The sequence below is a fragment of the Drosophila grimshawi genome, unplaced genomic scaffold (assembly GCF_018153295.1).
Source record: "Drosophila grimshawi isolate 15287-2541.00 unplaced genomic scaffold, ASM1815329v1 contig_1369, whole genome shotgun sequence".
NCBI lineage: Eukaryota > Metazoa > Arthropoda > Insecta > Diptera > Drosophilidae > Drosophila > Drosophila grimshawi.
The window spans coordinates 1,107,972-1,134,903 of NW_025062891.1; the positions used below are offsets into that span (position 1 = coordinate 1,107,972).

The window sequence follows — 26,932 nt, forward strand, 5'->3', positions numbered from 1 at the left end:
CTTTTACTTTTGTACTCTGTTACCAATCAAGCTACGTTAAAAGAGTTTTATTCTCTACCCATTTATGTAACCGAAATGACCCAAGTATATATTCCTGATCAGATTTAATGGGCGCTTAATATTGATTTTAAGTTCATACATTTTGAGCACAATATCATCTACAAATGGGTATCTCCTAGTCGAGCAGTAGATTAGAACCTATTTTTATTTTTTAGCCACTCCTAGCGGACAGTCGTCCGTTCAAAACTTTTCTTATTTTGCCATTTGTTAGACATTTATAAGCAAATCTGGGTCTTGTTAGCGTACGTTCGAAGCTGTTTTGTATTTGTTTCTAAACTTTTAGCCAAATCAAAATGAATGAGTGACCCCTGCTCTACCTTGAATTCAACTGAAAAAAGCTTTCAAAGTATTAACAAGTTCATAAATTTCAAAAACCATCGCCAGCAGGCAACGAAAATTTCCTGAAAATTGATTTAACAACCGTTTTTAAATTTGTTGAAGCGTTGAATAGCACAAAACTTACAACTAACTTGAATGCGGCCAACTCGAGTGGAATAATCACATCAGGTGGACCGTTAAGAAGTGTGAATATAAAGAGAGACGTAAAGAGATAAAGAGATAAATGTTGTAAGAGATTGCAATGAATAAAAAGACCGACGAGTTATGATATGCATCATTGGGGTTCAGAAACTGCAACGCCTTGGTTGATTGGCATCTTGATTGGCATCTTTCAGGTGTTAAGTGATTTGGACTACAACATTCAATTGACAACTCAGCAACTACATACGCATTCGCATTCTTCTTATGGATTACAAAAATGTATTCACACATATATAGCCTCGGGCTGATTGACTTTCCCTCGCTATGGCAATTTCTTTACTGGCCCTGACATTTGGCCAAGTTTGCGATTGTCTTAGCCAAGCACTCAGCCCTGTTCATTCCGTCAGCATTCAAATGGCAAAGTAGACACGTTTATTTAACTTTTATTCGATTCTTTCGCAGAGTTCCTGATACGGTAGCTCTTATCCTCTTTGGCTGGCAGCTGGTGACTGAAATATTGCCCACACAAACCACCATAAATTAATCTCACAGCCAAACACATCCACATGAGATACAAAGATACAATATATTCGAGGCATTGTATTCAGAAGTCGAGAGCCGTATGATAAGTTTGATAAGTAAATTGAAATAGTAATTAGAATGTTAAGCAAAATGGGAATATTTTTCGAAACTGTACAATATATAAATATGACTTAGAAATTAAAATGAATCAATTATTTATAGATGGAAAGTATTAACTGATGATTAACTGTGAGATGCATAGCTTAAATTCGTTGAATAACATCGAATTTCCAAATATAAATGCCAAATTAATCTGCAGACCAAAACATGAACACAAAAATATACTCAACAATCTAGATTAGGTAAAGTTATTCGAAATTTAACAAGCTACAAAAGCTGAATCAATAATTCAGTGTATAAATATTTTCCACTAAGTGCAATTTTAGTTTTTAAGAAGGATGTGGGCAAATAGTAAACATGGAGATACCAACGAAATTTGTGTAAGTGTAGTAGTTCCAAAAATAAAATATAAGCTTTCATTTGTCTCAAATGCATACCAAATTTAGCAGCCAGTAAAATATGGGCACAATAAATTACAAGAAATAATAATAATAATATTAGGTGTAGTAAGCATACTTATCTCTCCTCCCTCGTGCTTAACAAAGCACCTTAACATTTGGCAACGTCCCATCAAATTCAATTTCAAGTTTAGCCCTAGCCAAACAAACGTGATATATCCCAAAGGTGATACAATACAGTCGAAAGGTTTTCGACAGCAAATCCTCAAAGCACACTGCGCGTGGCTGCTTGTGTGTGTGTGTGTGTGTGTTTGTGTGTGTGGTTTTGTCCAGCGTGCAGCAAGTGTCCTGTTCGCCCATTTTCAATTTTGAGGCAACTTGAACGTCTTCCGTGCTGAGGTGGCTGCTTTGTGATTTTTATGTGGCCATAAATTCTTGGCACGAGCAACTCATCTCCAGCTAACAGCTTCCGGGCAATATGTAATTGCATGCAATGCGCTACGAGAATGGGTTATAAATGAATGCGAATGTGTCTACATCCTACATCCTACTCCACTCACTCCCCCTCTCTCTCTCTGCCACGCTCTGCCTCGCGCTTCTTCCTTTCCGCTTCCTGCAAGTGCAGTAATGGAAAATTGATGTGTGGCCCCGTTGAATAAGACATTTTCACAGTGCAGCAATAAAATAGACATTTGTCGTTTTCCAATTTGTGTATTTTGTTGTTGTTGTTTATTTGTTTATAACTACATCAATAAATTATTTATCCGTATATTCATACTCGTACTCTTTGAAAGGAAATTTGATATTATGGAATTGCGTGCGGCTTGCTCAATATGTTTTCATATGTCAAACTTACAAGTTGTTTTTCGTTTTTTTTTTTTTTTTTTTTTTGGAATCATCGGGCACTATACTTTAAACTCTAAGCACAAGTTAACTTTTCTAGGGTTCGGTTTCAAATTTGTAGTTTATCGTAAAGCTATAAGTTGTTAAGTATGTTTATGCATGTAATAGCCCCAAAAATCTGATAACTACATAGTTGTTCATTGTTAGTTGTGTTCAAAGAGTATTCTTGTTTCTTTCAAATGGTTTTTCTTGTTTTTGTTTTTTTTTTGTTTTAACTTCGGCCTGCCGAAGACTAGAAAACTGGTGTGTGCTTGTTATACATAGTTAAGGTATTTAACTTTCAAGTTTCATAGGGTACTACAATTTTTCCTCTTCATCATTATCATCATCAAATTTTGTGTTTGGAGTGTGTTATTTATCGTGAATGGATGTCTATGCTTGATATCGCTTAATGGCTTGAGACACATTCATTTCCAATTAAGTATTGATTAAGTTGTACATACTAATCATTGTGTGTGTGTTTGTGTGTGTTAATTTTAGATTTAAATTGCTATTGTGTTGTTATTGTGCTCGTGTGGGTGTGTGTTGGTTGGGAGTTGTGCAGAGAATCGAATTAATAAGGCCACTTATTATAGTAAGTAATGCACACAAACACACAACTTCGAGTATGTTTTGTATCTGAATATGTATTTATGTATAATGCCTCCATAGTCCCACATAGATATAGACCTATGCAGAATGCCATCAATTTAGTAAGCGTTTCAAATTATTAAGAGCTGCTTCAGCTGCTGCTACTGCGCTGCTTATTTGTAGCAAGCTTTTTTTTTCTTTTTTGCTTATCTATCATTTTTTAAGTGGCCTTTTGTTTGGGGGGTTTCTTGTTTAGTTTCCGTATAATTTTTTGAGTTTGCCTTTAAACGGGTTATTTTGTTTCGAGTTTGTGTTGTTGTTGTTGTTCACTACATTTTTGTTTTCTTGTAAATCGAAATATTACTACATGAATTGATTTTTCTTTTAATTTATAGCACTAGCATTAATTGCAATTTTTGCTTGGTTTTTATCATGAACAGATGATCGTTTTCCTATAATCTTAATATTTACTTGTCGTTTAGCGGATACAAATTATATTAGTTTCTTTCTTCTTTTTCTTTTGCTGCTTACGTAATTAAAGGCTTTTGTTAATGTTTGTATATAGATATATTTTTTTCCGGTTTTAAGTTGATAGTGCATTTGGCTTAGCTCAAAAAATTGTTGTTAACCGTGTAATAATTGCTGTTGTTGTTGGTTGTTTTAGCTTGTGGTTCTTGTTATTCTTACTAAGTCGAGGATAATCTAATTAACTACGCTCATTATTGTTATGTTCAGCTCAAGAATACTTATGTATGTAACCATGTACATATGTATATATATGTGCAAGTATGCTAAAAACCATTGGGTCACATGCAGTCTCTGCCACAGTACCGTTCAGATATACATATATATATATATATATATGACATTTAACTATATGATGTCTCGCCTCGCCTCACCTCGACTCGCCTCCTTGGCATTAGATATACGTTAACAAATTCTATATATGAACTAGCTGTTCGGGTTTATGTATTGATTGATTGGCTGTTATTGTAAACATTATTCATTCGTTCTTCTTCCTATTTGCTGGCAAAAATACGCAAAAACATAAAAAAAAAAAAAACATCTTGGAGATCGTTTAAAACAATAATTAAAGAGAACAGAATTGAAATAAGCCAAAGAAGCCGTGTGCAAAACATTTGCTGCTTGCCCTATTTACAGGTCTCGAAAAGGTAAGCAAACAAACAAAATAAAATACAATAATAATAATATTAATTATAGGAAACTGTAATGCTTATAATTTCATATCGTATCAGAGGGAATAAATTGTCTAATCGGTGTAAAACACAAGCAAATAAATTAAGTGCAATATGCTTGTAACAACTAAATCAGATTTCGCATTAACATTTTAGCTTAATATTTGTAGATGTGTGTGAAGGATGTGTTTGGTGTGTGTGGATGTGTGTGTGTGTGTTTGTGGGCCTGTGCAGAGCAGAGCGTTTGTTGCAGTTGCTGTTTTAGTGATTGCTAAAGTGAAAGTTGTTGTTGCGTATGGTGCCACGAGTGCGCCAACGGATGCAGCTGAGCAGCGCGACACGTGCGGCGCTCAGCAGCACCTGGCCGTAGGCACAGCAGGTGCATATGCGACGCACACGCTCGGCGAGAGTGCGCCGTCGGCAGCGACGTGGACGCCAACGGGGCAGGTCTTGCCGTCGACGCCGCAGCTGACGTCACTTGCGGCGCTGGAAGACGCGTCGGAGCGCCTTGCGCCAAAAGAAGCGCTGAGATTTGGGCTTGCCGCGCTGCGTTGTCGTCTGAATTGGCAACGGCGGCTCCTCCATGGCAATGTCAAGTCCAATTTCCTGCTCACCATCCACATCAACATGCTGTGGATAATTGTCGAAGTCGTGTCGCCTCGTTGGCGTTGCTGGCGCTGTGCGCGCACTCGAACTGGGATTATGAACAGCATGCGGATGTGGTGTGGGCGGTGCTGAGGCGGTCTTCACGTATGGAGCTACTGGATAGGATTGTGATCGCATCGTTGCGATCGCTGATGCCGAGGTGGATGCAATGGATGAAATGGAGGCCATTGTGGCCACAGATGCCGTTGACTCCGCATACACGGATGATGCTGCTCCTGCTGCTGTTTTTGTGTTTGCTTCTAATGCTGATATTCCTAGTGTTGCTAATCTTCCTGCGTCTACTCCTGCATCTGCTGCTGCTGCTCGTGCTGGCTGGCTGGCTCGCAGCCGACAACCAGGCTGCATCGTATCTTATCTAAGCCACGGATGCTCCAGACACTCCGCAGCGGTGGCCCGCTCATCCGGATTGAATTCCAGCATCGGTCGCAAAAACGACGAAAACGCTTCCGCATCACGCTTGGACCACTCATACTTCTCCATCAGCACATCCATGAGGCCCCACGGTTTCAGGCCGGTGATGTTGCGCAGCTCGCCATTCCGATTGAACATCTGCGGGGCATACGTGCCCCGGAACACAAATTTACGTGGTATCGGACCGAGCAGCTCGATTATGTGCGCTATGTGATCCTCATCGCGACTGTAATTATCACTCGAATGTGGCTCAAACAGATAATCACCGGTGGCCAACTCGAATACCATACAGGCGGTACTCCAGATGTCGGCGGAGGTGTCATAGCCAGCACCCAGGATGACCTCCGGCGAGCGATATTGTCGCGTCTGTATGTCCTCGGTGAAATGGCGATCCACCCAACAGGCATTGCCCAGATCGGCAATTTTCACCTGCACATTGCACGCCTCCAGTGCAGGATCTCGCCGGAGGGCTCGATGCTTGGAGAGTGGAGGCGGCGGTGGTGGTGGCGGTAGTAGTGGCTCCGAATACGGACCACAACTCCACGACGAGGAGTGCTCTATGGAGATATTTGAGATTTTCGAATTGCTATTCGAATTTTGCTTCGAATTCGAATTGTTATTCAGCTGCTTATTATCCTCCTGCTTGACTGCTGGCCGCGTCGACTTCTTATTGCCGCCAATGGCACCATTTGATTGTCCCTTAAGCGTGCTGGTTGAATTGTCGCCGCTGCTTGTTGAGTTTTCCAGCAGCAGCTTCTGCTGCTGCTGCGCCGGCTGAGATTGCTGTTGACTGGATTTATCTGCAAGAAAATAAAAATCAATGAATGGCAAGTCAAACTAGAAAATATAGTTAAGAAAATCTATGCTTAAATTGCATATAGACAAGTTAAAAACTTGGCTACAAGAAAGATTTGACGTTAGTTTTAAGATGTCTACTTAAAAAGCCTCAAACTTACTCTTGTTCTTCTTTTTCTTCTTCTTTTTGGTCTTTTCATTGCCCTCCACTGGAGCAGATTGAGCAGAATCGCCAGCAGCACTTGTCTCGTTAGCCACCTTGGAAGGCACAGGCTGCTCAGCAGCCTCCTCTGGCTCCTCATCGCCATCATCCTGATCCAGTTCCAGTTTTAGCAACTGCACCTTTAGATCTTGAACAGCTTTTGAATCGTCGTCGACATCTACCTCGATATCGGAGTTGGCAGCAACGCCATTCTGCGCATGCCTCTCGGGTTCCGGCGGCGGTTGTGGTGGCTGCTTTTGTTCCTCGCCGCCACCGGCTTGCTCCAAATAGTCGCGTTGCTTCTTGAACAGTTCCATGCGCTTCTTGGCCTTCTTCTTCAACTTCTTTTTCTTGTTCTTGCTCATCTTGCCATTGATGGGCGGCTCGCGATACTCCTTCGGTGCACGACTGACCAGCGATGGATACATCTTGGAGTTCATGCAATACAACTGTGTAGCCTCGACAGCCATCGAACGGACATGTGGCTCATCGACGCAGACGAGCACATTCTCCGGCTTGATATCGGTGTGAACGATCTTACAGCAGCTGTGCAGATAATCCAGACCCTCTAGAATCTGCCGTGTAATGCTCTTGACGTTCTCCAGCGGAATGCCACGATAGTTGGACTTGCGTATGAGCTTCAATAGATTATCGCCGAGCATCTCAAAGACCATACAGATGTGTGTGCCATTCACGCCAGTGATTTTAAAGTCATCAAACATTTGGACAGTTTTCTCTCGACCTGGATTCAAAGGATCCGTGTCACGGACCGCTCTGAGTATCTTGATTTCATCCTTGGCTGTGTCGGCGAAATGTTGAGCCGATTTCACTATTTTAATGGCCACATAGCGCTTCTCCTGCAGATCCCAGCACAGCCAAACAGTCGAAAAGTGACCCCAGCCGACTTTGCGAATGACATGATAGCGACCTGTCCAATAAAATTCATACATATAGTAATTAGATATTAAACACGAATTAAAAATGCACCAATCAAAAATATAAAGTCACAAATGTTTGCTTTCGTGGGCAGTAAATCCATTCGAGCAAGAGATAAATCTTCGTCACCCTCATCAAAAGACGACCAAATGTAGACTAAATGGACATGCGCTGCACTTGGATTATAATATTCAGTCTATTTAATACGTGCCCTCTGAAGTGCAATCAGCTGGGCCATTGTCAGTACGCAAATTGCCTTTGTGATAATAGTTTGATGCATAACATACAATGTATAGAGTTATCTACTTATATACATACATATATATTATATGAGATTATTTGTGTGAGCTCGAAAGTGAAAGCGCCTTGGTTAACAAGCTGATTTAAAAATCCTTCTAGTTACTGCTCGTTAATGGTTTTTAAATAAATATTTATTTACTAAACAACCGACCACCGCCTATCAAGTTTGCGGTGTCTGTGGGACTCTTATCATGGCTGGCTACGCCTTATCGCTGGCGAAAGGTTAGCGGCATTTTCTTTGATTATAAATCCCCGCCTCAAAATGAGCGTTATGCACATCATTTGCTATAACACAAGCATTTGCCACAAACGAGTATACCCCTAAACCCACCCGAACGAAGTCCACCCCCCTCTGACCCCAATGGATTAAGAGGGTTTAATGGGCCAGCTGCTGGTAGCAAGCATGTCAAAAGGTAGCACCCAAGTCGCAAGCAACAACCACTAGCTAGCCAAATTCGAACTGCCCCTGCCCATTATCAACCCTTGAGCCCAAACACACTCGCAAACACACACGCACCCACTCACACACACATAATTGTGTATCTGGGCATGTTGTAAAGGGGCGTGTTTCACATTGACAACCTGTTGTTGTGTGTGGCACAAAGGTAACAACAGAATCATGCCAACACAAATATATATTTTGGGGATTGGTAGGGTTGCACAACAGCTCCCCAAAAAACAGGAAAAGGACTGCGTTTTATTGTTTATGTCGTGTGCAACACGAAGTGGGTCTTTTGTAGCTAAAGTCAAAGTATGGCGAAGCTTGAATACTCTACAAAATCAATATGTCAATCAAATCAATCAACTGTGAACCGTCGAGAGAGCAAGAACTGATGAAATTCTAAACTGAAACATTGGAATTAGGTGAAATCAACGAACGAGTTGTTGAAGTCAGCAAAACATTGGGCTTTGGAGCATGCATACAATAATTATAAATGAATCTGTAGTCAAGTGAAGCACTTAGAAAAGTGGTGTTAATGAAACTATCTTAACGTTGACACGATAGCGATTTGTGGTTAAGAGTTGTTCTCTTTATAATTCGATTTTCTGTGAAACTGGTTGCCAAAATGATAGGATTAAATTAATTATTAAAAGAGAACATATAATAACTAATTTATAAGAAACAAATCCCTTCATTTTCGAATTCGATTGTTTTTGATTCTAACTTGTCATACACAGCTAATCCCTGTGTTGTTTAGTTTTCTGCTAATGGTGTCAAATTGGTGGAATCGATATAGGCAAATGAGAAGCACAATTGGTATGATTAACAGACTAGAATCTATGGGAAGGGTATGCATAGAGGCATGCGACGAAACCGTATTGTTATTTGACTTGCTGTTGTCATGTGTGGGTGTGAGTTTCAAACAGGTGACATCGCCATGGTGTTATTGTTCATATCGGATGATATAGCGTATTGGTATCTCTCTCTTACCGTTAAACAGATCGCCAATGTTAACCGGATGATAGCCGCCCTTGCAGTAATCCTCCTGAAGTTCCTGTTCCTCATTCTCACTGTTCATCTCGGATTCGTCCGATTCGTTGGATGAACTGCGCACCGGCTGCTGATTGTTCATATTGTTTTTCATGGTCAACGACTGCGAATTCGTGTTACCCACCGAACCGCTGGACGTGGACACATTGGCATGCGAAAAGGATGCAATGGCTGATTTAGAATTAACTGCGCCATCAACATGCAGTTGAAACTGGCTGGCGCCCTCGATGATCTGGTTATTTTTAGCATTTTCTGGTGCTGCAGCTGCTGATGTTGATGCGGGCAGTTGCTCGCTAATGTCGCTGCTCCTATTTTGTTGCGACAGTTGCTGTTGTTGTTGTTGTTCTTGTTGTTGCTGGTTTTCTTGGACGGGAGCGGTGGCTCCATTTTGCTTGCCGCGTTTCTTGTTGTTCTTATGTCGCTTCTTCTTAGCTTGAATAGCCAGAACTCGTCGGTTGACGTCAGCTTTCGAATTCATTTTGTAGACGCTGTAGTTGTTGTTATTTGCTTTTGCTTTTTGTGATATTCGCTTTTTTTATATTTTGCAGCTGTCGCCTCCGCTAATTTTCATCCAATGTAACAGCTGTTCGAGAAACAACCACAAAAAAAATGTGCTGAAATCTCAATAAGGCAATGCAAAAAACGTTTACGTTTACGTTTGTATTTGTATTGTGTTGTTGTTGGTGCTGTTACTGTTGTTGTTGCTGCTTTTGTTGTTGTTGCTGCTTTTGTTGTTGTTATTGCGGCTGCTGTTGTTGGTGTTGTTGTTAGTATGCGCACGCCTTGTCTGTCGGTTGTCGTCTATGCTGGGGCTTCGTCAAACGTTAACCAATCGTCCGTCTTTTTGCCTCGGGCTGCCACTTGTTCCAATTGAGACGGCTGCGGCTGCTGTTGTCACTTCAATTGGAATTCTGCACAAAAAGAACTATTATCGTTGCGAAATAAGCGAATGAAATGTTATTTATTAAAACATGATTGCCATTACATTTTATCAATTACAGCGAATCTGGCAATTTAATGCCATAGCGAAAAAATCAAACAAATGCGAGATGAGCGAATGAATGAATGACAAAATGGCCCTGCCAACTTATATTTTTCACTTGCACTGTTCACACTGTACACAAGTCGCTACTTACACCATTCTTTACAATTTGACAAACTGTAGATTGATTACAATTGAGTTGACTTTTGAAAAGTGCCTCGAAAGCTTTTCAAAATTGTGAAAAATGTGCAGATTGGAAATGCGACTAAAATTAGCTAAGTTGGCAACACTTGTCTTCTGCTGGTTAGTTCTTAGCGTGTGCCCACTCGCACATGCACGCATACACACACACATTAGCGGCGCTAGTGCTTGCTCGCTTTCACAGAAATTGTGGCACACATTTGATTTCGAATTTTTTTGAGCTCCTTGCTTGCAGAAGTACGTGTGTTTTATTTATGCTGTCAACTTACATAACTTTGAACGATTCAGCATGCTAATTCAAAGGCATTGTGTCGTACAAACGCATGGACTTGGAGCCAAAACGTTGCTGCGCACCTTAAAATCCGCGAGTGGAAAAATCTACTGCTCAAAATGCAACACTACTGATCAGAGTTGGTAAGCGACAGACCGAAACGAGAAGTCAGCTGTTGTGTACAATCGCTAGCAATACGTAAAATTTTAATCAAAATGTTAAATTAAATGTCAACAAGGTAACAATTATTATCATAATATAACAGAAACGTGTGTGAAACCTGGATTCACAATAACAACTATCGATAATTTAAATGGCGATATGTAGCGATGTAATGGCTGACTTTGTTATATTTCCTATCGAAATATCGCGAAAGAGAGAAGTCTTTGATCGTGTCAAAACAGCTGATTAATGCAAACAGCAAGAATCACAGTGTAATTGTATCTTATACACTTATTAATTGTTCCTAATTTGATAGCGATGCAAGGACATGTGCTAGAACTGTTATCGTTGTTGTTTTTTTACTATTGCAAAAATCTGCTACGCAAAATGCCAGCGTCTCGAACAGTGTTGTAAAACAATTAATTATGAACAAACAGCTGTACAACGGCGTTTTGCAATACACGCGCCATTGAAATGGCGCGAAAATAATTTGGCGCGTCGTTGAATATTTGGAGGGAAACTGCATCGTCGTGGCCCAGTTGTAATTCGAGCAGTGGCAGTGTTAAGACGTATAAGAATAAAGTGAGATACCACCAAAACCCATAAGCCAGACGTGCCAAGTGTGAAATTGTCCAAGCAATACAAAACCGACAAGCATATAGCGTTAAATACATAGAAACATATTCAAATTGCAATCATGGCACAGCCATCGATAGCTGCATTTTTTAGCAATCGCAAACGCGCCGCTGTGGAAGATGCGACCACAATTAAGACCAGGGTAAGTCTGTGTGCGTGTGTGGGTGTTTATCAAAAAACGTGCACCAAGTGTATAATATAAGAATGAACTGAAATTCCAGAACAACTATTGCAGATATTCTTTAAATTATGTGTCTCCTGTCTGTGTATGTGTGTGTGTGTGTGTGGCATGCTGCGTCCTGCGGCCATTTTGAGACACAAATCAATTTTCTTGTTTTTTTTTTTTTGCAGCGGCTTGCAGAACCCACCGAGGTTGCTGGCCCCAAACATATAGCGCTGCCAGGTGCATCCACAGATCAGGATGTGGACATGGATGCACTTAAGCCCGGCATACGGACACGATCCGGGCGCACTGTCAAACTTATTGGCGTACAGCCAACGGCAGCGTCTCAAGAGACAAAGCGAAAGCCAAGCAATATAGAGACAAACATTAAGCAGGCCAAACTCGTGCAGTTCATACGCAAAGGTAACCTTTCGCCTCGGAAGCAACCAGCCTGCAATGCGTCAACAGAGGCACAGATCCACAATGAGCATACGCCCAAGTTGGCGACGGACAATATGCAGAGTGGAATGAGCACACCCACCAAACAGATCATCAAGGATGCATCGCCCATCAAGCACATCGATCTGGCCAAACGGGGCCTCACCTTCGATGAGGTGAAGACAAAGATCTCACGCAGCGCCAAAATGCAGGAGCTGAAGGCGGTGCTAGCGCGCAAAGCGCAACTGGAACAGCAGCGCAAGGCACAGGAGGAACGTAATCGCCGACTTCGCGAGGCGGGCCCATCGCCCTCGAAGGCGGCGGCGGCGGCAAAGAGTGTGCAGCTGAAGGAGTTCGATACGATCGAGCTGGAGGTGCTGACTAGGTGAGAATACGCGCCTGCCACAATAATAAATTCTCGAGCGCGCTTTTGGCCTAGAAACGAACGTAAACAAATCAACAACAAAAAACCGGGTAACATCATTACCAAAAACCATAGTCGTTTTTTAACAAAACTGCTATCGAGGTCGCCGAGCGGGGGGCATGGTGTTTTTATTGTACGCTTTGGTCTTGGGCATATGGCTTCGCTTTGGCGTAATCTGCTCGTATGCTGTTATTTAAGCGGCCAATTGCTGAAATTGCATTTCTTTGGCCAAGCTTGCTATTCTTGTTGTTGTTGTTTCGTGACGTTTGTGATCTATGAAACATTAAACGCTCCATATGCATATGTACTTGAATTTATGCTGCAGTTGCTTACAGCATACATACACGTGTATATGTGTGTGTGTATGTGTGCGTGTGTATCTGTATTTCAACGAATGCAACGCTATGTTTACCCTTCGCTAAGCAAACGTTAAATTCTTGCCTGACCTTACCATTATTACTCGGGGGTTGTTTATCTGATCGCCTGCATGGGAATGTTTTTGACTCTCAGCAGGCACTCAGGTAGCTGACCAAATGTTGTAACGGTTTTTTGTTGTTGTTATGCTCGGGGTAGATTGTTATTTGTTAGTATCCCAAGTCTAACTGCATCAGCGTTTTTGTCATTTTCTAATAGGATTTTGCATTTGTGTCTGGTTCTTTTCGGGGTTGTAAGAACTCAAAACTTGAATATTATAAGATAAAGTACAGGTTTTCTTCAAAATGAAAGTACTTGGGAGAAAAAGGGGCAGAAACATTAGAAAACTGTCGTATGGAAGTACTTTAATAGGTAGTACAGATTATGACTATGATTCTTGCATTTTTTCTTTATCATATTGCATCATTTAGATTTCTTCGTATTAGACATGTATGCAAATATATTTTTGACAAAGCTTTGAAGCTTTAACTTTTTTGTTTGCTAATTTATTTTACATGATTATGACCTTGTAGGGTGTTTCTCAAAATGTATAAGTACAGTCAAACTTCCCTATAGCGAATAAAGTGCGCCAAGTTGATTTCTATCACACATATTTTTCGCTTGTCACAGCTTGCAATCTTAAATAAGATTCTAGGGAAGTTGAACTCTGTTTTATTATTATTATTATTATTATTTGTTGACTAATTAATTGTATTCATGTCATAAATTCTGCAGCCCATTGAAGACATTCAAGACACCCACAAAACTGCCGCCAGCCACACCGGACAAAAATGAGTTGATGTCGCCGCGTCACACGGACGTCTCCAAGCGACTGTTGTTTAGCCCGGCCAAGAATGGTTCGCCCGTCAAGCTGCTGGAGCTGCCAGCATATAAGCGATTTGCTAGCCTGGCCGAGACGAGCAAAGCGGGTCAGTTGCCGTTGCCGTACAAATATCGGAATTTGCTGGAGATTTTCAAGGGTCTGGACTCGGTGGTAGCCATGTTCCACAATCGCAAGGAATGCATCACATTCAAGAAGCTGAAGCCGGCCGTTCAGCGTATGCTGCGCAAGAACTTTACGGAAACACATTTGTCTCAGATCAAGCACCTCTATCCGGAGGCCTTTATCTTTTCGCAGATGAAGATGCGAAACTATGGTTCGGTGTCGAAGGCTGATTACCATCAGCTGGTTATCAGTCCCAATGTGGAACAGCTGCCGGAACAGCATCGCCTCAATAAAATCAATGAAGACGATGTGCTCGCGTCGGCACAGTCGACGTCCATGAATCCACACGTAATGACGGCACGCATGCAAAAATTCCAAAAGCTTCTGCTGCAGCGTGTAATGGAGGAGCATGATAAGTTCGTACGCTCCCTGGATCCACCCATTATCATTGACAAGAAGCTAACGCGCTGGCATCCACAGTTCGATCTGGAAAGCTGCCGAGATGTGGAGCTAGCAATGCTGCCGCATCCACCAAATGTGGAGAAATATTCCTCGGCCAAAGACATACTATCGACGGCTCGAAATCTATTCAACTGCGCCACTCCCATGGAGCGGACAATGGAACGCTATGAGGCCAAACTGGAGGCGGACAGACTCATAGCCAATGACAATAGTAATCAACCAAAGGAAACACTAAGCGGCACAACAACAACCACAAACACAATTGCAATACAAACTAATGCCAATATCAAATTGCTGACAGAAACATCCACGGCTCCACCTACGGTTAAGGAGTGCACGCCAGCAGCAAGGGACGATGTCAAAAGCAATCTGCTCAAGGGTCTGCCCAAGTCACTAATTGAGAAAATACGCGCCAAGCAGGCGGCCAAGGCATTGGATGCAATGACGCGACGGCCGTCACAGGATCAGGAGGCAACCAAATATACACGCCTGCCGGAATTGGCGCGACATCTGCGCAACGTTTTTGTGACGGAGCGAAAGAGCGTCTTAACTCTGGAGATCATCATTAAGAAGATCCAGAATAGTTTCCGTGCCAATCTAACGCCGCAGGAGATTGAGGCACATCTGAAATTGCTTGCAAAGGAGCTGCCATCGTGGGCATCATTCCACGAAGTTCGAAAGACAATGTATGTAAAGATCGCCAAGGATATGGATATGAATAAGATTATTGAAAAACTGGAGGTAATCGCGAATGAGAAGAGCAAATAAATGCAGATTGAGATTACCGCAAAAGCAATGCGAATCCTAGACCCTGTGGACTATATCCAGCTACATTTATGTATGTTTAAGCAAACACTTACTTAGGCTCCAATTATGCTAGAAAATTACATTGTTACACATCATTATATTGACATAATTATTAAATATTTGACACAATTTATATACATACATATGCCAAAAAACATTTCATCACACAACTTTTATGTCTACATATTATTATTCAATTATTTTGTGAACCATCAACTATTTACGATTCATCAATTATTAGCTGACACACTTTATTATTATTAAGACATTTTTCATGTTTGTATTACCTTCAATAAATAAATGTTAGGAAAAAGTAAAATAAAAGTGTTGCATATTTCTGTTTCAAAATCCCGCTAAACTTCTACATTTTAGTAATTTTTGTTTATGGTGCTAGGGCAACACTGCTCCCTTTTTTTTGTAGGGCAACACTTATCAGACGAATGCGCGGGTTTCGTATATGTTGTGTTATTTTATGGATTGGTCCTACGAAATACGCTAATCATGAGTGAAATTGAGGAAGATGTGTCAGTGCCAACTCCCACAAGTTCAGCTTCGGGTCAAATCAAAGCCATTGCCAAGGACACTGTGCACAAGATCTGCTCGGGACAGGCAAGCAAGGAAATCAAAACAAAATTGTGTTGCAAATATTTAATTGGCTTTTATTTTGTATTTAGGTGGTGCTCAGTTTGGCAGTCGCTATTAAGGAGCTGGTGGAAAATTCCATAGACGCGGGAGCCACACTTATCGAGGTAAAGCTCAGGGATCAGGGACTGCAAGGTGTCGAGGTCTGTGACAACGGCAGCGGTGTCGAGGAGGCAAATCTGGAGGGGATGAGTATGTTGACCAGGAGTTGTAATTGATTATGATCTCTATTCTGTGACTGTTTCTACAGCGGCCAAATATCACACATCCAAAATACGCGAATTTGTCGATCTGCTGGGCGTGGAGACATTTGGATTTCGTGGCGAAGCGCTCAGCTCGCTCTGTGCCCTCTCCGACATGACCATCCAGACGCGTCACAAGTCCACAGATGTCGGTAAGTCGTTGTCTATTTGTATGTCACCAGCTGCAACTTCAACGAAACTTTATTGCCTTTTGCAGCTTTGAAAATCGAGCTGGATCATGAGGGTAAAATCAAGAAACGTTCGCCATGCGCTCGCGGCGTGGGAACTACCGTAACGCTAAGTAATCTGTTTGCCACGCTACCCGTGAGACGACGCGACTTCACGCGTAATATCAAAAAGGAATTCACAAAGATGTGCCAGATATTGCAGGCCTATTGTCTGGTTACCACAAGCGTGCGTATTATCTGCAGCAATCACACGCCGAAGGGCGTCAAATCGGTGGTGTTGCAGACGCACGGTGCTGCGGATGTGCTGGCCAACATATCGGCGGTGTTTGGGGCAAGACAAGTGGCCGATTTGGTGCCACTTAAGTCACCGTTTGAGGCTGGTGAACTCAGTGAGGAGTGTTTACGGGCAGAGCTGCAGTCCACAAGCGATGTGGCTGAAACCACATGCACACAGTTCAGCTCCGAGGATGTGCAGCGACTGAATCAAGCTGACTTTCAGCTGGAGGGCTACATATCGAGCTGTCGTCACGGCGCAGGCAGATCCGCCAGAGATCGTCAGTTCTTCTTTGTCAATGCACGTCCCTGTGAACCAAAAAGTGTTAGTAGCAAATGAAGCAACAGCAGAGTATAAACTATTCATTGCTGTCTTTCTATCCTTTCACAGATCGCCAAGATAATGAACGATGTCTACCATCGATATAATGTGCAGCAGCAGCCATTTATTTATCTCAACATTGTGACGGCACGCGACGAGGTGGATGTGAATCTGACGCCTGATAAGCGTCAACTACTGCTAAACAATGAGAAGATCTTGCTGTTGGCTCTGAAGAAGTCACTGCTGGACACTTTCGGCAACCTGCCCTCCACATTTCAAATGCAAAACATTTCCATAGCCAGCATGTTGGAGCTCAAGCCCAAGAGCGAAGAAACTAATGGAAACGAAGGTGCTGAGCTGGAAACTGAGGCTGATGTGCCCATTAGCTCGTCGCAGCGTTTCATGGATGTGTTGACGCAGTGGCGGCGTACAGGCGACACAAAAGGCGTGGCACCGCCTACGACTGCCAAGCGACGTTGTGACGAAACTGAAGAGATCAACGCACGTGCCCTGAAGCTGCAAAAGATACAGGATTTTCTAACACAAGAGCCTCCCAAAGAATGCAGCTCCAAACGCGACTGGGAAACGGAAGAAGACGCAGCGACTAATCTGGAGTCATCGAACATCAGCCCCAATAGCAGTTTTGTGAGCTTGAAACAGCTCAAGCAGGAGTCATTGGGTAAGTGTTGCGACAATTAGCTGGTTAATATTTTTAATTATTTATTATTATTTTGTAGCCTATGATGAGCTGTTGCAGCCAACAAAAGTTACACGCATTGATTGCAAAACGCTGACGCCTCTGAAAGCAAGACAATGCATCGCAGAGTTAAAGCCGGAGGTTACTCCAGTTAAAGCCAAGTCGAAGGTTACTCCAGTTAAGGTCACGTCAGAGACCGCTTTAATGGAATCCGACCAAGATCATGCATCAGCCTTACCACAAACAACCACGGAATACAGCGATGATGAAATTGAAATGCCCACGCGCATTGAGTTTGATGGCAACAGTGATTCAGAAGACGCACCGCCAAACATTGCCAGCGGCGAGCTGCGAACCACTCTCGAGGAGATCGCGGCCAGCTTGCAGGCGCAAGAGCAGCAACGTGAGCAGCGCAAGAGTTGCAACAAACTGCAGCGTTTGCGTTTCAAGAGCGAAATCAATCCGAATCAAAATCAAAATGCCGAAGCGGAACTGCAAAAGGAAATTACGAAGGCAGATTTCGAGCGCATGCAAATTATTGGACAATTCAATTTGGGTTTCATCATAGTCAAGCTAGATGATGATCTCTTCATTGTTGATCAGCATGCAGCCGATGAGAAATACAATTTTGAGACACTGCAGCGCACCACGCAGTTGGAGCATCAGCGTCTGACGGTGCCACAAACGCTGGAACTGACGGCTGTCAATGAGATGATACTACAGGATTATTTGCCGGTCTTCGAAAAGAATGGCTTTAAATTCGAGATCAATGCGGATGGTAATGACTGATGGGCATAAATACTTTTATAGCCTTTCGTAAATATTGCTCTCCATTCACAGCACCCGCTACGCAAAAGGTGCGTCTTCTGGGCAAACCATATAGCAAGAATTGGGAATTTGGCAAGGAGGACATTGATGAGCTCATCTTCATGCTCCAGGATGCGCCCGAGGGCACAATTTGTCGTCCTTCGCGCATTCGCGCGATGTTCGCCTCACGTGCCTGCCGAAAGTCCGTCATGATTGGCAAGGCACTACACAGAAGCACTACAATGCGCCGACTAATCACCCAAATGGGCGAAATTGAGCAGCCCTGGGTAAGTCGAGAATAATTATATCAAAGCCTGTTCTATGCCAACAAGATAAGTCTTTGATATTTGGATGTGGTATTTATAATTACGACGGGCTTATTCTGTCCCATTAGATTTAGTTGCATGCAGGTCATATAATCTTCGGGTTGCTTGGATAGATGGATAGATGCTCTTTCTCGTTTTTTATTATATTAAACACCCTTAAGTGATATAAGTGCTACAAAGTATGCCCCTGATAATAATTATAAGAATTATACATTCCTTAAATGAATCAAACATTTAACGTACTTTGCTTTTAAATCCACGAGAAACCAATTCGGCAACAACAGAAACCTCTCGTCCCCGCGTCTCGGGCATATAGGTTTTAGTCAGCAAGAAGAGCAGCAAGCTGAAGAAGGAGAATAAAATGAACACCCAAAAGTCCAGCAATGTGTGCATTGTGGGAAACAGAAAGCCCACCAAGAAATTGCAACCCCAGCCCACTTGATTGCCCAAGGAGTTGGCCACCGAACGCGATGGCACCTCAAAGAGCTCTGAAATGCAAAGACAATGTGAATAGAGACATTAAAATAATTTAGTACAATACAATACCTGTGCCTATAAAGGAGGGCATGGCAGCCAGGGCCAGCTGAAAGGCGATAAGGAAAAGAAATATGCTGGCAATGGTACCATAGGTTAACCAGGGTATCATTGACTGCAAGAAGTACACAGCTATATAGACGGGAATTTGGAGATTTGATGGCAAAAGACTTACGCTATATTTGACAAGCAAGCCAAAGGCAAACATGAGCAACGCACACAAGAAGCTGGAGAGCAGCATCAGAGTGCGCCTATTAAAATTAGCCATGAGCAAAGGATTCAGCAGTGACATGAGCAAATTGACATTCCCAACGGCCAGGACCAACCATTCAATTGCTATTGGAGAGAGACCGCTGCTCCTGAATAAGTCTGCGGAGTAGTAGAAAATCTGACGGACAAAGTTAATAAATTAATAATTAGAAATGAGGAGAAGTCTTTCAACTCACCGAAGAACAGCCGGTCAGCTGCTGGCCACCCTGATAAGCGCAGAGCAGGACGAGTGGAAGCAGCATTCTTTTGTCCTTGAGGACTTCACCCAAACTGCGACTGCGGCACTTGCCGGCTGCCTCCTGTTCCATGACCCCAATCTCCTGCTGCAAATCGAACTTGCTGCCACGCAAACGGCCAAGCATGCGAAGCGCCTTCTCACGCTGCTCCTTCACAATGTACAACCACTTGGGACTCTCAGCATAGCAGCGAAACGGAGCAAAGCAAATGACGATGAAGACCGCATAAAAGCTAAGAGCAATATGCCAATGCTGTTCGCCACCCAACAGCCCATCCATGCTAAGGATCTGAGCGAGCAAAATGCCAATGGAGAAGCCTACCGCACAGCAGACGCCCAAAGTGCCACGCTGCGTCAATGCTGCAATTTCACTGTGATACATGGGCAGACAGGTAGTTATTAGACCAGCGCCTAATCCAACCACCAGACGACAGAGCAGCAGCACCTCCACCGACTGCAGAAGACGGCAGCAAAAAAATCCAAAAGCCGCCAACAGCATCAGTGAGCAACTGAGCAAAAGGCAACCACGTCGACCAAATCGATTCGCTGCCCAGCCAGCACAGGCGGAGCCTAAAACGCCGCCAATCAAGTAGATGGACACAATCAACGCCCAAAGTGTGTCCAGGGCAGCGGGCGTCAGCTGCCACCCATAATTCTGCAGCAAGGTCAATTCACACCAGGAGCGCATGTGCTGCAAGAGAGCCCAATAGCTCAGCTGGAATACTTTTTGGAATGGCTGTGAGTTTAGCCAGCTTACCACGGCGGGATTATTGATAATGGCCATGCAATAACCACCAGGCACAGCGGTGCCAATGGTGCTTCCCAATGTGCTCCAGATCAGTAAACGGGTCCACTGCGGCCGACGCTGAACCACGCCCGTCACTTTCATCAGCTCTGTTGCACTATCCATGATCAACTAAGAGCTGAAAGCAATTGTTTGTCGACTTTTTAATCTAAGTGAAGCGCTAATCCTATCGAAATTTATTAGAGCTGTTGCAGCAGCATAACTAAACTTAATCATTGTCTGAGCCGTTTTGATTTAAAGCCGTTGGCAACCAGCGGCGCCACCTCGGATGGATCTCGACTACGGGTCTCCGGCAAGTAGCGTTTCGTCAGCCCAAACAGCAGCAGGCAAATCAACGAGCACGGCAGAAACACTAAAGCACCCCATGCATTCTGCTAACTGGGAAAGGCCATGCCAATGGTCAGATTGCACAACCAATAGACAACGCTGCCCACGGACATTGCAGCGGAACGTGGTGCAACCTCAAAGAGATCTGTCCAGGATGACAGAGACAATGGGAGGCAGAAGGAAGGTAAAAAGATTTACATGTGGAAGCGTATAGAGGGGAATCATCATTAATAAATAGGCAAACCATTCAGCTGAAGGTGAAACCTACCTGCACTAATGAAGAAAGGCAGCTGTCCGAGAACAATTTAGAAGACAACAAGGTACAAAAATATGCAGGCAATGCAACATAACAAACCAGCTGCAGTAATCCTGAAAGTTGACAAAAAAAATGACAGGAGTACCTTAAAACCCAACCCACACACAACTCACAATAAGCTGCAGCAAAATGGCAAACAGAAAGAGGAAAATGCAGCTGAAGAGGGTGGAGAAGAGCATCAGAGGTCGGCGATTAAAGTGCTCCATCAAAATGGGTCCCAGCAGCGCGGTGGCCAGATTTGTGCAGCCAGCGCTCAGATTGGTCCACTCCGCCGCCTGTGCAGTAAGTCCCGTCCGGCGAAATATGGACACCGAATAGTAAAAGATCTGCAAACAGATAAGCGCAATCAAGATTAATACCTTCCATGAGCAACTGCATCTAACCCACCGCATTTATGCCCGATAGCTGCTGCCCGCCCAAATATGCGCAGACAATGATCAAAGGCATTCGCAGTTTCGGATTGCGCAGCACCTGAATAAAGGTGCTCGGAGTGCTCTGCACGTTCGCCTCATTCTCTATGTCCTCCAGTTCGGCACGCAACGCCTCGCTGTCTGCCGCATAGCCGCGCAAGAGTTGCAGTTGCCTTGCCGCCGCTTCTTTGCGTGCCTTTAAAATATCATTTGAAGGGAGCATAAGAGATCACCACAAAGATGCCAAAGAAGGCCAGCGCAATGTGCCAATGCTGCTCACTGCCCAGCACCGATTGAAGACTACAGATTTGGGCCACCACCACGCCCAACACTAAGCCCAAGGGGCAGAACGGCGACAATTTGCTGCGCTGCTGTAGTGCAGCCAGCTCACTGTGATACAAGTTCATACAGGCCGTCACCAGGCCGCCAGCGAGGCCAACCAACAACCGTCCAAGCAGCAGTAGCTCCACCGAGGCAAGCGGTCGGCAGATATAGAAAGAAATGGCGCCCAATTGATGCAGCTGCTGCGACTTCCGGAACACTAAACTCTCTAATGGCAGGCTATATTTCATTTGGCAATCCCGTTTATCCGTTTATGGAACTGATAGCGACAAGTTTAACTTGATTCTCATGTAAATTTTCTATTTGCTTTGATTGCAATTACAGAACTGCCCGCACGGTCGTCCCACGATGCGTCATCTAATCAATGTCACGATGCTGATGGATGAGGAGGAAGACAATGCCAATGACACACCCGCTTCACCACCCCCGCCACTGAAACAGAAGCCACAATAAAAATAAGCCAGGCACTTGTGTCAAAATTATATTTATTTATATATTTGTTGTTGTCGTCTAGGAGCTAATTTGGTTATCGGATAGATTGTGATTATAGCTGCGACTCTTCATACGCTGATTGTGCGAAAGATGTTGAAGCCGCTGTGCGCCGTGGAGAGGAGCACGCCCGGCATCTGTGGATGCCAGTGCAACTCCTTAATCTCCTTTTGGCCCTGATGAATGAAGAGCAGCTGCGGCGGCAGCTTATTGAGCTCATCCTCATTTTGTGCCGGCGCCTGCGCCTGATCGGCATCCTTCTCCACAGCCAGATCCCACAATGCGATCTGATCATCATCGCCGCCCGAGGCAAGAACTGTTGCCTCATTGGGATTCCATTCGACAGTCGTTATATGATCCGTATGATGCTTGAATGTGGCAATGGGCTTCTGTGTCTTAAACTGACGCAAATCCCAGATGTGCAGGAAGCCATCGTCACCACCGCTGGCAATGAAGGGCTCCGTGTGATTCCACGAGATCACATTGATGTCGCTCTCGTGCGCATTCTCGCAGGTAAGCATGCAAGCCTTTTGCGGTGCTGCACGGCAATCCCAGATGCGTATGCTCTTGTCCACTGAACAGGAGGCCAGCACACTGCGCTCGTTTGGACTCCATTGCAGATCCTCCACGGAGGCAGTGTGACCCAACAGCGGACGCTGATCCACCTTCCAGGTGCCATCCTCGAGCGGACTCCAGATGTGTATATCGCGTCGACAATCACCCGTGGCCAACACTCCCTCGGCACAGGGACTCCAGTCAATTGCGAATCCCTCCTGCTGATGTCCACTGAACGTGTAGATGGGCCGGGATCCAGGTACATCACTACCCAGGCTCTGCTGTTCATATTGCTTAAGGAGCTGTGCATCCTCGACAGCCTGCAGCTGCTGTGAAAGATTCCAGATGTTCACGCGTCCCAGCTCACTCCACGAGGCTGCAAACACATTGTTACCCATGCGCCTGGCGCGAACACGATTCACGCATCCCTGATGCTTTATGAGAGCGCAGGTCATTTCCGGTTTCTTAAGCTCACTCTTGTCGGCCACATCATCTTGGTCATCCTCCAGCTCTTCATCATCATCGTCATTCTCCCCATCGTCATCCTGTGTCTTGTGCAGATTGCTCATCTTCATAACAATCAGATTGTTGACATGAGTCCGCGACGCCTGAGTGCCGGCAACGATGTAAGCCGTCATTGGAAAGCTCTCCCGACCCTTACCCAGCTCATCTGGTACGATGTCGAAGCTCAGACAAGGTGCGCCCGTGGATGCTTGGTGCAGCATTACATAGGCGCTCTCATCGCACACCAGTTCCTCGTCTTCTGCTATCGTTTTGCCTGGCAAGTAGACCTGTTTGGTTGTCTTTGTGGTGCCATCAGCCTCGGTCTCCTCGTCGTTGTCGCTATCATCGCTCTCCATGTCGCTCTCAGCGTCCTCTGGCTCCACAACCTCCATTTCAACCTCATCTTTGGCGTTATCCATGGCTATTAAATGAATTCCAAGCAAACTCCAAAATTTACTTGTTTTGGCGCTGCACGTGCAATTGACCGGGGAATTAGTGTGACCAACTTCTTGTATTTTGTATGTAGTGAATTTCTGGTGAGAACTAGTTCTTTCGTTCAGCTCTTGAATGAACAGTGTGCAAAAGAATAAGTGTAATCAGCAGGATTATTTTTGACGTAGTAGAACTTCTTACCACACATCTCTTTGGTGGGCAGTAATTAAATGTGTTATGCAGTTCTGTTGTCAAAAAGTTAATTCAACCAAATATATGCGTTTTTTCTTAGTTAATGAACTATTGGAATCATGATTTTCGGAACTGGCGTACTCAGAACAACTGGAACCTTAGCTCACTTGAAATACTAAACAAAGAGAAAAAAAATACTAGTAAACTTTATTCAGATACAGTGAGCGTTCTGTTTTCTTTGTAATATTTGTTCACTGTTGCGACGGCATAAAAGCAAAACAGAAGTCAAACGTTAAATAAGTAAGATAGAAAAATAATTGCTCACAATGGCGAAAGCTGGAAACCCTTTCAACATTATACGCAATATCTATCACAATGAATTCCAGTGGTAAGTGTCACAAGGCGCCTTCTGTTGCGGCAACATAATCTTTACATAACCCAACTTTTTTTTCCAGGATGTTGGTGAAGAGCTTTGGCATGTTTTTCCTTGGGGTGCGAATCGCCAAGGAATTCGTTGGCGTCGAACTGATGCCAGCTGTGATGCCTGCCTAAGGCAAGCATAACTAAATTCGCTATGTACAAAAAAAAAACCATGGAGCAGTTAACTAATTATAATTAAAAACAAACCATTATTTACAAGCGTTTTGTGGCCAAAAAAAAAAAGAAAAAGCCTAGTTTCTGCTAATGATCAGCTCCTTGATCTTCGACTCGTCCATGTCAATCTCGTGTATAAGGCTGTCTGCCAGTATTCTCGGCGTCAATTCGCGCTGCAGAAAATTCGCGACCAGTTTGCGACTTGGAACAGCGCCTCCGTGCGCCAAGATCTCGGCTCGATACTTCTCGCCCGCTTGGCGGTTGAAGGGATTAGCCTCGAAGTACGTCTGCCAGATCCACGAGGCGATTGTCTTCGATACCAGATATGCGTAGTACTTGGCGCCGTAGCCAACCAAATGGGAGAAGCGCAGCTGCCACGCCGTATTCTCTACATACGGCAATCCGTAGTATCGATTCTGGACGTCGCGCAAAGTTTCCGTCGTACTGGCGCCCTGTTGCGCCGCATCGCTGTGATAGACCTGATCCAGGGCCGAGTAGAAGACCTGCAGCTGGGTCTCGCTGGCGGCAAACAAATGCTTGGAGGCGCACAGGCGCTGCAGCATATCCTCCGAGATGGGCTTGTGCGTCTGGAAGTGGCGCGCGAAGGTGCGCAGCACGCGCGGATCACTCGCAAAGTATTCCATGAGCACGCTGGGCACCTCTGCGAAATCCGTGGCACAGCGTGTGCCAGTCACATGCTGATATTCGGTGCGGGCCAGCATCGAGTGCATTGCATGGCCCATCTCATGGAACAGATTGTCGAGGCGGGCGGGCGACAGAAGTGTGGGACCCGTCCAGCGTGGCTGGGCTAAACCCAGCATCACGACCACAATGGGCAGTTGATAGGTGCCGTCGGCCAGCCGCTTGCCGCCCTGTATGGTAAAGTGGCAATCCTGATTGGGTTTGCCGCTGCGCTCGAAAAAGTCACAGTAGATGTAGCCCAACAGACCCTCCTGCTCGTGGACCACGGCCAGCTTGTAGATGTCACTGTGCCAGCTTTCGCCCGGCTCCATTTCGGTGTTTTGCAGACGAACGCCGTATAGCGAGTGAAGCAGATTGTCCAATCCCTCCATGCAGCCACCCAATGAGAAATAGGGCAGAAACTCATTGGCCTGCTCCTCGAGCGATTGTCGCTTCAACTGTGTGGTAAAGTATGGAGTATCCCAGATCTCCACCAGAGCATTATTCAAACCGCTTTCCTTGCGCTTCATTTGAGACATTAGCGAGAAGTCGGCATCGGCACGCGGACGCAGTTGCTCCGACAGCTCATCAATGAATTCGGAGACGATTTCGGGTCGCTCCATGGTGCTGCCGTTGAGTGCCCGATGTGCATAGGTCTCGAAGCCACAGCTGCGCGCCAGTTCGTAGCGACACATCAGCAGATCTTTGAGCAGCTCCTCCTGGCTATCGGAGGGCTGCAGATACAAACGATACGCCGCCTCACGCATCTGCACATTGGAGGCATTGGTGCAGAGTCCAGTTATCACAATGTTCTCGCCAGCACTGGGAAAGCTGTGCGGGCAACAGGAATGTAAATAAAATTGTATATTTAATTATAAAGGTTAGCTGGCACTCACTACTGTCGTATGTCATCCGGCACACAGTGGCGCGAGAGGACCGTGGGCTGCACGGCGCCATTCATGAACTTCTGACCCAGCTGTAGGATGTAGTCGTTGAGCCGGACGACGCGCAACCGCTCCGCCTCGGGCAAATGAATGCCGCACTGCTCAAAGTCGAATAGGAACAGTTTGGCCACATGCTGATCCACCTCTGTGGTAGGCAGGAAATCACCCTGCTGCACCACCTGGCTGAGTGCCTGATACAGCGGCTTGTGCGTATTGAGGCTTTCGACGACGCCACAAATGCTGATGCAGGCCTGTTCCGCTGCCTGCATATACTTGTTCTTGGGATGCGCGATGCGTACGAACTCGGCCAGGTCGGCAACCTTGCACAGCGAATCGGAGAGCTCATCGAAGATGTCGACCATTTTGCGATTGCGCTGGCTGGAGGTGGCTTCGCCAATCAGCTCCTGCGTGGAGTGCTCCACATTCTCACGCAGCAGATAGAACCCTTCTGCGTTGCGCAACTCCGGCATGCGAAATAGCCCCTGAATGTGGCATAATTTTTAATTACACTTTTGGAGATTTCGAAGTTTATATTTATTTACCACATCGTCGCGTGTGAAATTCATACGCTTTGCTGGCGGCACATTGAAGGCGGTGGCCAGAGGTGACCACGTTGAGACTAGTTTATGTGGCCGCCAACGCTGCAGTGCAGCTTTAGCGGTATTTCGACTTAGTTGTAGCATAGCTTAAGGTTTACTTCAATTGTTGTTTTGGGGCAACTATTACATATTCACTGTGCCCCGCCAATCAGCTGTTTGGAGCAAAGAGCTCGGTGGGAAGACAAAATACGAAACACAAATACGTCTTGCAGAACACAACAATGACAGTGCTGCCAATTTGATGCGAAT

At 44.7% G+C, this 26,932-nt stretch overlaps 8 protein-coding genes across 9 annotated transcripts; 3 read left to right on the forward strand and 5 right to left on the reverse strand.

Annotated features, from left to right (window-relative positions):
- Positions 1-4,259: 4,259 nt before the first annotated feature.
- Positions 4,260-10,666, reverse strand: LOC6560413 (SRSF protein kinase 1). Its single transcript, XM_001986925.3, has 4 exons — positions 10,504-10,666; positions 8,992-9,976; positions 6,283-7,251; positions 4,260-6,126 (listed from the first exon to the last, which is right to left on the reverse strand). Exons 2-4 carry the CDS (start codon positions 9,527-9,529, stop codon positions 5,267-5,269), a joined length of 2,367 nt encoding a protein of 788 aa, XP_001986961.1. The 5' UTR covers positions 9,530-9,976; positions 10,504-10,666; the 3' UTR covers positions 4,260-5,266.
- Positions 10,667-11,097: 431 nt separating this feature from the next.
- LOC6560151 (DNA replication factor Cdt1) lies at positions 11,098-15,281 on the forward strand. The gene is made up of 3 exons (XM_001986926.2): positions 11,098-11,445; positions 11,655-12,289; positions 13,478-15,281. The coding sequence occupies exons 1-3, from the start codon at positions 11,365-11,367 to the stop codon at positions 14,916-14,918; spliced, it is 2,157 nt and encodes a 718-aa protein (XP_001986962.1). The 5' UTR covers positions 11,098-11,364; the 3' UTR covers positions 14,919-15,281.
- A 90-nt stretch (positions 15,282-15,371) lies between these two features.
- LOC6560152 (mismatch repair endonuclease PMS2) lies at positions 15,372-24,113 on the forward strand. Of its 2 annotated transcripts, none has more exons than XM_043214350.1 (8): positions 15,372-15,566; positions 15,632-15,791; positions 15,850-15,993; positions 16,059-16,627; positions 16,694-17,303; positions 17,362-18,099; positions 18,162-18,415; positions 23,966-24,113. In XM_043214350.1, exons 1-8 carry the CDS (start codon positions 15,459-15,461, stop codon positions 24,107-24,109), a joined length of 2,727 nt encoding a protein of 908 aa, XP_043070285.1. In that variant the 5' UTR covers positions 15,372-15,458; the 3' UTR covers positions 24,110-24,113. The 2 variants fall into 2 exon arrangements, with proteins under 2 accessions (XP_043070285.1, XP_001986963.1); XM_001986927.3 differs by lacking the exon at positions 23,966-24,113 and adding an exon at positions 22,018-22,185 and having other exon boundaries at positions 15,374-15,566.
- On the reverse strand, positions 18,583-20,410 carry LOC6560026 (solute carrier family 2, facilitated glucose transporter member 3). The gene is made up of 5 exons (XM_001986928.3): positions 20,251-20,410; positions 19,435-20,184; positions 19,164-19,376; positions 19,001-19,103; positions 18,583-18,942 (listed from the first exon to the last, which is right to left on the reverse strand). Exons 1-5 carry the CDS (start codon positions 20,401-20,403, stop codon positions 18,689-18,691), a joined length of 1,473 nt encoding a protein of 490 aa, XP_001986964.1. The 5' UTR covers positions 20,404-20,410; the 3' UTR covers positions 18,583-18,688.
- Positions 20,422-21,923, reverse strand: LOC6571382 (solute carrier family 2, facilitated glucose transporter member 4-like). The gene is given in 5 exon segments (XM_032742462.2): positions 20,422-20,770; positions 20,894-20,983; positions 21,027-21,267; positions 21,329-21,554; positions 21,556-21,923. Coding segments are annotated over 5 exon segments (1,185 nt in total). The 3' UTR covers positions 20,422-20,510.
- LOC6560043 (glutamate-rich WD repeat-containing protein 1) lies at positions 22,162-23,660 on the reverse strand. Its single transcript, XM_001986929.3, has one exon. It carries the CDS (start codon positions 23,658-23,660, stop codon positions 22,254-22,256), a length of 1,407 nt encoding a protein of 468 aa, XP_001986965.2. The 3' UTR covers positions 22,162-22,253.
- Positions 24,114-24,141: 28 nt separating the features above from the next.
- On the forward strand, positions 24,142-24,490 carry LOC6571380. Its single transcript, XM_001997546.3, has 2 exons — positions 24,142-24,253; positions 24,321-24,490. Exons 1-2 carry the CDS (start codon positions 24,192-24,194, stop codon positions 24,415-24,417), a joined length of 159 nt encoding a protein of 52 aa, XP_001997582.1. The 5' UTR covers positions 24,142-24,191; the 3' UTR covers positions 24,418-24,490.
- Positions 24,459-26,927, reverse strand: LOC6560244 (mitochondrial intermediate peptidase). The gene is made up of 3 exons (XM_001986931.3): positions 26,627-26,927; positions 26,037-26,566; positions 24,459-25,971 (listed from the first exon to the last, which is right to left on the reverse strand). Exons 1-3 carry the CDS (start codon positions 26,765-26,767, stop codon positions 24,537-24,539), a joined length of 2,106 nt encoding a protein of 701 aa, XP_001986967.1. The 5' UTR covers positions 26,768-26,927; the 3' UTR covers positions 24,459-24,536.
- Positions 26,928-26,932: the final 5 nt, after the last annotated feature.